This window comes from Protobothrops mucrosquamatus, unplaced genomic scaffold (assembly GCF_001527695.2).
Source record: "Protobothrops mucrosquamatus isolate PMUCROS unplaced genomic scaffold, P.Mucros_1.0 scaffold953, whole genome shotgun sequence".
NCBI classification, from domain to species: domain Eukaryota; kingdom Metazoa; phylum Chordata; class Lepidosauria; order Squamata; family Viperidae; genus Protobothrops; species Protobothrops mucrosquamatus.
In genome coordinates this window covers 386,543-396,802 of record NW_015387198.1, presented here as the reverse complement: position 1 = coordinate 396,802, position 10,260 = coordinate 386,543, and the positions used below count along the sequence as shown (strand labels likewise).

Genomic DNA, 10,260 nt, shown 5'->3' with positions numbered 1-10,260 from the left:
TCTCTCTCTCTCTCTCTCTCTCTCTCTCTCTCTCTCTCTCTCTCTCTCTCTCTCTCTCTCTCTCTCTCTTAAAAGGTAGATGAGAGAAGCTGCTGTGCAATTGAGACCCTGTCCATTTTCTAAGGGTGTCACACCTGCATTAAAATGGGGGCAGGGCCTGGATGCCACAGTCACGATAGCCACGTTGGCTTTTCTGATTCCCCCTTGAGGATGCCCGTGGCTTATTGCCTTAAAAAACACAATATTTGATTTCCATTGAAAAGAGCATTCGGTTTACAAACCACACTAAAATGGCAGCGAAGCAGACAATTACCATTAAAACAAAACAACAAAAGTCAAAAGGGGAGAAAAAAAGTCAGATGCTTTCACCCATCCGACATTCAGTTTACGATGGTGTGTTAGTTTATTCTCCTCCTGTTTGTAAGATTTATTTTCTGTTTTTCAGTAAGGCAAGTACATTTCCATTTTGTTTTGGCCTGTCTTGAGGCACAGCTCAAGGCAGGGACTTTTGAAGTCACAGAAGTTTGAATAGAGACATCTCCATTCTCTTTCCTGACCCAGGTGAACACCTCGTTTGTGGAGGTCTTTTGAAGTAGATGCTGCCTTCCTTTCCTTTTTCTTTTTAATTTGCTGGTGGACCTGGTTCCTGATACGTAACATCTTTTATGTTAGGTAGGTTCTGAGATCCAAAGCTCAGGTTTTTAAGTGATTAAGCCATGCTTCAGTTAAAGCTCAAGATATTTTAAACCTTTGGATTTCAGGGGGAAAGGTGTCATCAACAAGTACTTGATTTCTGGGATAGTTGAGGAAGATTCCCAAAGACTTCACTCTGGTCAGATTGTGATCCTTTGTAAAGCACATCCCAATTCTTGTAATCAAGGATTTTGGAAAACTGTCTGGCTGTTCTAGTCTTGTAATGGAACAAAGTCTGCTTAGAGTGGAGCTCCAGGCCTCGTGGCTTCAAGGACGTCCTCAAATCGATTTCTTGGCATTTTTATTGTCTTCTCCTAGGTTCTTCTTTGGACTTCCTCAACTAGCCTGACAGTTTCCTGACAGTCTCTCATCCAAGTATTAACCAGGTGTGGTCCTGCTTAGCTTTTCAGATCATTCAAGGTGATCCAATAAGGGCTGTTACCTAGCAGAGCTCTGGTCTGATAGAGTAGCACCACAACATTGTTCTTTGCCATCATTGTTGCTGTTTTTGAGAAGTATCCAGAGTTGTGTGCCTGAGCTGTCCTTATGCCATGGGCTTTTTAAAAAATTCCTCCCACATTTCCGGAAGCATCCTCACTTGAAAAAAGGTGAGGTGATTGTCCAACCCTCCTGAAAAAAATTCTGAGATTTGGTGAGGAATTTCAGGTAGAATGGAGAACGGCTTTCTCCAAGGTCCAGTAAAGGGATTCCGTGATCAGATTCCATGACTGAATTCCAGTCAGGATTATGAATATCGAACACTAATAGTCCTGCTTGTAAGAATTCAAGAACCTTTGAAATAGCCCTGTTCGAAATCTGCCATTAATTTTTGTGCTCATTTTTCCCAGGCTGACAATTAGTAGGTCGAAGTTAAATTAGCAAAGGAGTTATTTTTTTGAATAATAAATGTTCTATCTGACTTTAATTACTTCATAATTCTCTCTGGGTAGCTTTAAAAATCACAGTGGCTCAGCTCTGCTTTTTCTCGATTATCTTTGGCCTGTTAAGCCCTACCCCAGTGGTGGCGAACCTATGGCACGCATGCCAGAGGCGGCACTCAGAGCCCTCTCTATGGGCACACAGGCCACAACCAGCCGCCCGCTAACTCGCCAAGGTCCCACATGGCCGGATGCATCCCAGCACCTATGCGCTCGCTGGCCTTTGTGTGCAGAGGTCGATGGTGTCAGGCAGCAGCCGCCCCGGCCCCTGCCACACCTTGCCCTGTGACAATGGCACTCCCACCCTGCCTCGCCTCGCCTTGCCTCACCCCACAGGACGAGCCTCCTGCCCACCACCCCACCTGCCAGAGACGCCCTGGATCTCCCCCAACCCTGCTCGGCCCCCACAGGCGTCCCTCCCCACGAGCAACATCGAGGTGATCACGCCCACCTTGGCCACTCCCACCCAATCTGCCATGACCACCACAGCCACGCCCACCCAGTGGGCCACGCCCACCTGGCACCCGTCAATAAATCAGTGGATTTTGGGTTGCAGTTTGGGCACTCGGTCTCTAAAAGATTCGCCATCACTGCCCTACCCAATGATGATAAACCTTTAATCATGAAAAACAGTTTAGTGGGTCTTGATGGCAAGCACTAGTGTGCATATCAATGCTCATGATCTATGTACAAAGAAACACATTTCCTAGGTCTTACTTAGCTATGTCTGACCCTCGTCCACACTCTACCTAGAATTGCATGGTAACCAATATTACATCATATTACCAGGTAGTCATGTGGACTTATCAGTAAAGTTTATTCTAAAGTGGAGTGTAGCACTTCATGTTTTTGGATGAGTGGCAAGTGAAACGTTTTGAATACTCCTAATTGATAATTAATAGGAAAGCCTGGGGAGAACGCTAGTAGGAAAAAGGTGCCAAGTTGAGTTAACCCAGTAACAGTGGAATTGGATCTCCCAAAGCCATTAAGACAGGTCCACCCTATGTTTCACTGCAGTCTGCTTAAGCGGGAGCTAACCTTTCCCTTAAGGCCAGCAGAAGCCTCCCCCCCCCACAGCCCATTAGGGTAGAAGGGGAAGAACATTTTGAAATTAAAGAGAGATTAGTCTCCAGGAAAACATCATGGTTTGACCCAATACTTGGTAGCGTGGAAAGACCTCCCACCATCCCCAAATGAGTGGGTACATAAGAAACATGTCAGAGCCCCTAGATTGCTTAAAAGATAGGGCAACGGAGGCAGGTTCTTATACTCTGTTCTGAAATCCAGAAAAGATGGCAGTATTTTGAATGATAGATGGGACATTGTTTTACTGGACGGGTGAGCCAAGTTTCACCATTTGAAAAGCATCACTCTCACAACTCACATCAGCTGCCCATTTTGACTCAGCCACTGCCCTTCTCTGTCACAGTCGGGCCCAAGATGCTCTGCTATGGGGCATGGAACAGTGACAATGCCCATCTCCAGTTACCAACCTATCCAGTGTCCAGAACTAAGTTGCTTGGTCCAGTTCTATAGTTGCCTTGGCTAAAAATATTCCAATTATGAGACATGACACAATTAATATGCTGCTACCTCTCCTTGAAACCCCAATCTGCAACTAAGTTGTCTGCTAGGGGGACAAGGCTCCACCTCCCGATCTCTGTTGTTGTTGGTTTTTTTGCAAATCTTATGTTCACCAACTTAATCTTCAGTCTTTACCCCATCTACCGGTGTCTATTGCCTCTCATTTCCCGAGGAATGCATGCTGAACTATGCTCTCCAGTTGTGCTCCTGATAACCAGGGCTACGTTTTATCCACACCTCTGCAGGGAACAAGTCACAAGACAGCGGGATTGCCGAGATGGAAGAGCTGCCAGTTCCTCACAACATCAAGATTAGCAACATCACTTGTGATTCTTTCAAGATTTCGTGGGACATGGACTCCAAGTCGAAGGAACGCATCACTCACTATTTCATTGATCTAAATAAGAAAGAGAACAAGAATTCCAACAAATTTAAGCACAAGGTAGGTCTTCCATTCCTGTGGGCATGAAGCACTGAGCAATGCAGGATTCTGATTTCTGTACTCAAATCCTCATAATATCGCTACTCATAGTATTTTAGGAAGGGGGAAATCATTTTAAATTGCTAACATGAAAAGCTTTTTCCCAAAGAAAGAGAACTCAAAGTCCCTCAGACTTAAATTTTTCTAACATCCTTGCAATGGTTTGGTACCTCTGTCTAATCCAGACCATTATATGTTATAATTCATCAGAGACTTAATAGGCATTTGATGTTGTTGTCTTTCCTGCAAAGTTGGGGAAAATTAACGGCGAAGATGTCATATTGGATTTTCCCCTAGGATTTTTACAGTAGTAATCCTTTACACATTTATTACAGAGGAAGTCCCATTACCATTATGGGAGATTAATTCAGGCTTAGATATACTCACGTGATCATTTCCATATAATTTTTGAGATGAACATTTGCATGAAATGTGTTTGAAAGTATGCATTTTTACATGCATTTCTCTTAATGCATACATTGCTGTGTATCCTTCCAATATTTTATGCAAGTTGCTTTCCTAATAGGATGCATTTATGTGTGTATCTAGATGGATTTGGTTCTGCCTCATGAGATGCTGAGACCTGGTTGAGCCAGTACGCAAACTATAGGTGAAACTGAGCTAGTGCTACTGACCAGTGAGAAGAACAGATACATTATTATTTGTGGGATTTGAGATAGCAAGCAGGAGGCCCACATCAATATAACTTTAACTCAAGGCATTAGCTTGGCATGAATTGAGCTGAAGGTCCCAGAAACAGTGGGAGGTTCAATTTTTGTCTGAACCTTCAGCTCAGTTCATGTCAATCTACTGTACTTCTATTGTTGTTGTTAGTTGCGAAGTCGTGTCTGACCCAGCATGACCCCATGGACAACGTTCCTCCAGGCCTTCCTGTCCTCTACCATCTTCTGGAGTCCATTTAAGCTCATGCCTACTGCTTCAGTGACTCCATCCAGCCACCTCGTTCTCTGTCGTCCCCTTCTTCTATTGCCCTCAATCTTTCCCAGCATCATGCTCTTCTCCAGTGAGTCCTTCCTTCTCATTAGGTGGCCAAAGTATTTGAGTTTCAACTTCAGGATCTGGCCTTCTAAAGAGCAGTCAGGGTTGATCTCCTCTAGGACTGACCGGTTTGATCGCCTTGCAGTCCAGGGGACTCGCAGGAGTCTTCTCCAGCACCAGAGTTCAAAGGCCTCCATTCTTTGGCGCTCAGCCTTTCTTATGGTCCAACTTTCACAGCCATACATTGCAACTGGGAAAACCATGGCCTTGACTATACCCACTTTTGTTGGCAGGGTGATGTCTTTGCTTTTTAGTATGCTGTCTAGATTTGCCATAGCTTTCCTCCCCATAACTTCTACAGTATTATGACTCCATAATTAGGTACATGCCACCAAGTCAGCAGTAGTGAACAGCAATACTATGGACAAAGGATGGCCATCAGGAATTGTTTTTAGGAAAGAGCCCAACTGTTTTTGAAACGTTCTTAGACATTATCCACTTCAAATGTCTCAGCAATTCCCATATTTCCAAAAATTAATTATATAAAGAAAGAGAATGGAAGCGCATTTTGAACCATTGTCTTCTTGAGATTATATTGGTTTCTTTCTAAGTAATAATTGCACTGGTAAAATAGCTTCTCCACTGCTATCAAGCTGTTGTTGTTTAAATGGTCAAGTACATCACTCAGTTACTGAATCTTATTCGGGGTGGATAATTTTACATTAATGTTGCATGGCTTTGTGCTTCAGACAGAGGAAAAGATTCTATTTAAAAAGAAAGGCAGTAAATACCAAAATGTCAAGTGTTTGCCCTGTAAAGTGCTTTGAAAAAATAAAATATGCATTTAAAGGATAAATAAACATTTGACAGCTAATAATATATTTTTTAATTCTGACCCTGAAGATGTGAATAGATTAAATCAGTGGTTCTTATAAAAACAACAAAAATTATTTAGCCCAAATAAAGCTGCCTTAACACATCTCCTCCCAAAATTATTAGTCTTCCTTTTTTTCACTCCAATTGTGATAGGAATGTGTTACGTCAACAACAGAGTTCCAGGTGCAAATATGAACCTCCAAAGTCTTGGACTCATGTCAATCTATTCTAGACTTTATGTCAGTCTAGCATCACAAGTCTAAATGTAATTTATTTATACACACAACAATGGGAAGTCATCATTGCTGGTTTTTAGTTGGTGTTGGCCTTCATAAACATCACATTCTTCCCAAGAACCTGGAATGTTGTAATGTATTGGGGTTAGTATATGTGCAGACCTGAGCAGTGTGACCTTTTGCAACTGACAGATGGAAATTGTGTCAATGCACAGGTTTTCTAAGTTTTGTCCAAGGTTTTTTGATATTTTGGTTTCTTGGAGAAGCACTGAGACCATCACAGCTGGTTTTATGCCACAATCTTTCCGCTTTGATTTTCAGTTTCTTAATACTTTGTGATCTTCTCCAATTCATTGTTTACTATCTCCTGATATTGGCCCATCAATTAGACACACTTCCTTCAGTTCAACCACAGTTATATCTGGCGTGTTATGAGCCAAAACGTTTATCGGTTTATATTCAAAAATCCCCCAATATTTTAACTTGTTCATTTGTCAACTACCTTTTCAACTTGTGTGTTCTCACCAACTTATTGTCGTGATCATTTTTACAGATGTTCCAATGAAGCATTTTGGCAACTGTGCCATCATGGGGTTTTCATTATCGTTGTTATTAATGAGGCCACAAAAACATATGCAGATCTCCATTTAAAAGGCACATTGAGAAAGTGCTCTGCTCCTGAGCAGATCAATCTTATGTTTGCTTAGTGACGGTTCAAAATTACAACTGCACTGGAAAAAATGACTTATGACAATTTTTCACACTTACGATCATTGCAGCATCCCAGGGTCACGTGATTTACATTCAGATGCTTGAAAGCTGACTCACATTTATGACAGTTGCAGTGTCCTGGGGTCACGTGATCCCCTTTTGCAGCCTTCCGACAAACAAAAGTCAACGGGGAGACCAGATTGACAACAACCACGTTGCCATTTTAACAACTGCAGTGGTTCACTTAACAAATGTGGCAAGGAAGTCATAAAATGGGGCAAACCTCACTTAACAAATTTCTTACTTAGCCACATAAATACTAAGCTCAGCTGTGGTCCGTAAGTTGAGGACTACCTGTATTCCTTTTGGAGAGAAGAAAGAAAAATCTCCTTTTTTGGGAGGAAATTCCACAGCACTGGGACTATGACAACAGAGTTGTCTCTGGCTGGTAGTGTCATCTTTCGTTCCTGAAAAGATCCGAAGGGCAAGGATAGCTGATCTCTGGGACTAGACCTGCCATCACTGTTTTGAACCGGGCGGGCAAGCAAATGAGCAACTGGTACTACTACTGCTGTTGGCACACCCAAGCATATTCTCACTTCTTCCCCACCCATCAGAAGTGGCAGTTGTACTCGCACTGAAGTGTGATGGAATGTGAGAGATTGTGGGAAGACCAGGATGGGCTAACAGACATAAACAGACAAGAGACAGTTGGTATCTCAGCTCACAAATGGCAACTCCACCCCGGTGGAAAGAAGCATTTCAGATCATCCAGATACTCCACCATAATGAACTCATTGTAAATTAGGACGAAAAAAAATCCTCCTGCAGTTTCCAAGTTTCTTTACTTACTCTAGACTAGCATTAAATTCCTTGGGTGTCCAATCACACTTGACCAATAAAGAATTCTATTCTGTTAAAGATTCCTTTCAGGAATTTGTCTAGTTCTTCCTCCCATGATCACACCTGCCTGGTTCTGGACACAAAGCTAGAAAAATCATTTGCACTTTTCTCCTCTTTTGTTCTTCTGTAGCCCTCAGGGCTCTCCCTGAAAAAGGAGAGACTCTCCTTAATTATTTCTAATGCCAGCTTCCCTGTCCATGAAGGGTCTCCAGTCCAAGTGAGTCGTTCTGCTTCTGATGAACTTTATGAGCTTCGTTAATGGTCTTCTGCTTCTGAAGCATTTACTAGGTCCCAGAATATCTGCCAGCCTTCCCTGCCCTGCTGAAACGGTGGGCTTCAACTCTGAAAACCCCCAGTCAACTTGACCCTTTGTAAGATCCATTTTCCCTTCACAGTTTAGCCTGCAAGTCTGAGCTTTGCTGCCTGAGAATATGTCCTCTTTGATGTCGCAAAGATGCTTTTTCACGAGGCAACTGGACTTTCTTATTTAACAAGGAAGTCCAATTGCCTTGTGAAAAAGCATCTTTGGAATTTTTTATTTTTTTATTATTTATTATTTATTGAATTTATATCCCGCCCTTCTCCTTGCGGACTCAGGGCGGCTGACAATCAATTTAAAAATACATCAAAAACAATTACAAAATTTAAAATTAGTTAAAAAGAAATATTTAAATGTTGTCTAATTAAAATATGATTAAAACCCCTCTAAAAATTCCCCTAGGCCAGTCCCCTAGGCCAGTCATAACTGGATGACTGAGAATCTCCATAGAGTAAACATTCATAGCTTGAATGACATACATAGCTTTGATGACATACATAGCTTGAATATATCTGGGATATAATATATTACACCCACATCATGTTCTTTTTTTCTCCAAGACCATTTCGCTCTCTCTTCCAGCATAATTACCTATTTAGTGAATGTTTCTTATTAGTAGCTACTTATGGTCACTTCTGCCTGGAGAATTGGATATTCAGATCAAAAGGAGTTATATCTATGAATATCTATGAATAAGGGTGATATTTCAGTAATTACATGATAAGGAGGTGCAATCTCAGAGGTTGACCTGCTCTGCTGATGAGGTTACATTTTGCCCTTCCCGGGGAGAGTATGATTCCATCTCGTTTTGCTTCCAACTAGATCAGCAAATATAGTCAAGGCCATGGTTTTCCCAGTTGCAATGTATGGCTGTGAAAGTTGGACCATAAGAAAGGCTGAGCACCAAAGAATTGAGGCCTTTGAACTATGGGTGCTGGAGAAGACTCCTGTGAGTCCCCTGGACTGCAAGGTGATCCAACCGGTCAGTCCTAGAGGAGATCAACCCTGACTGCTCTTTAGAAGGCCAGATCCTGAAGTTGAAACTCAAGTACTTTGGCTACCTAATGAGAAGGAAGGACTCACTGGAGAAGAGCCTGATGCTGAGAAAGATCGAGGGCAATAGAAGAAGGGGATGACAGAGAATGAGGTGGCTGGATGGAGTCACTGAAGCAGTAGGCATGAGCTTAAATGGACTCCAGAAGATGGTAGAGGACATGGGGTCACGATGGGTCAGACACGACTTTGCAACTAACAACAACAAGATCAGCAAAACAAACCAGTAAGGTTCACTGAATCCTGATCTGTATAACATTACAGACAAGCTAGGTTCCCTCATTTGCAGCTGTTTTAATAAATGGCTATTCCTATTTAGTTTAATTACTCTTGTATCTCTCACTTGTCATTTATTTATGCAATATTATTCTAACCAGATAAGAAGAGAAACCCAAAAAGGGTGGCCTTTTTCCTATTATTCCTATTATGATATTATTCCTGTTCATATGTGATACCTCATTAGAGGGGGGAAAGTAAGGGTGGTTGTATATTTTATTAATTGCAGTATTTCCTATATAATATTCTAGTGGTTGTATTGGGTTTTTGCTTCTAGAAATTGCTTTGAGACTGTTTGAGACTGGTGTCAAGGCTCACTTTTCCATTGATATGTTATCCTGTGTTTACCCTGATTTGCCTTAATCTGTTTAGGATTATCAGACTGCTGGCCTGCCATAAATAGCCTCCAAGGAGCTTTCTTTATAACTAGGGTAAATGACATGCTTGAAAGAACTGCCTTACAATATGAATAGCCTTAGAAGTCCGGTTGATTATAAGAAACATCTTGATAATCTCCTTTCGCAGAAGCCCACCAACCAAATAGCAAACTGTAAATGCTTAAGAAATCTTAGTTGGGAGATGAACTCATTGCCCATGAAATGTGGAATTGCTACAATACTTGCAACCATCTTCTGATTCCACCTCTTCAACCTACTTAGACATCTTTCTCAAGAAAAAGGAAAAATATCTGCATGTTTTGTAGCCTTCCAACTACTGTACTATATTTAGGACTACTGTATCTGGGCTGCAATAATTCAAATTGCCATAAGATGGCGAGACATCAGGATTAGATTTTGCAATGTTACCTTGCTGCCATCTAGTGGACTTCTAGATGTTTGCAAATGCCATTCAGTCAATGCAATACCAGCTCTGGCAAATAATTCTGCTTTTCCTAGCTAACCATCATGTTACGTTTGTTAGTGGGACTAATGTAAGAGAAGCATTCAGGAAATACCCATTTCCTTCCTTCCTTCCTTCCTTCCTTCCTTCCTTCCTTCCTTCCTTCCCCCTGAATAATTCTCTTCTATTAGTCAACCAACAAGAGAAAACAACATTTCAAAATCTTTGAATTTTAGTAAGAAACCAACTCACAACCCCCAATCACAGGTATCTGGAGAAAGGCATGATAAATATCACATGCATCATTCTATTATTGTGGAAATAATATGAAGTATATAATTTGACATGAAT

General features: G+C 41.6%; 1 protein-coding gene across 1 annotated transcript in view; it reads left to right on the top strand.

Moving 5' to 3' along the window:
- Nucleotides 1-10,260, top strand: part of PHYHIPL (phytanoyl-CoA 2-hydroxylase interacting protein like) — a 39,725-nt gene that overhangs the window by 22,414 nt on the left and 7,051 nt on the right. Inside the window, exon 2 of the mRNA XM_015819572.1 lies at nucleotides 3,461-3,657. Coding sequence (XP_015675058.1) covers nucleotides 3,461-3,657 — 197 coding nt within the window. The remainder of the gene's footprint in view (nucleotides 1-3,460; nucleotides 3,658-10,260) is intronic.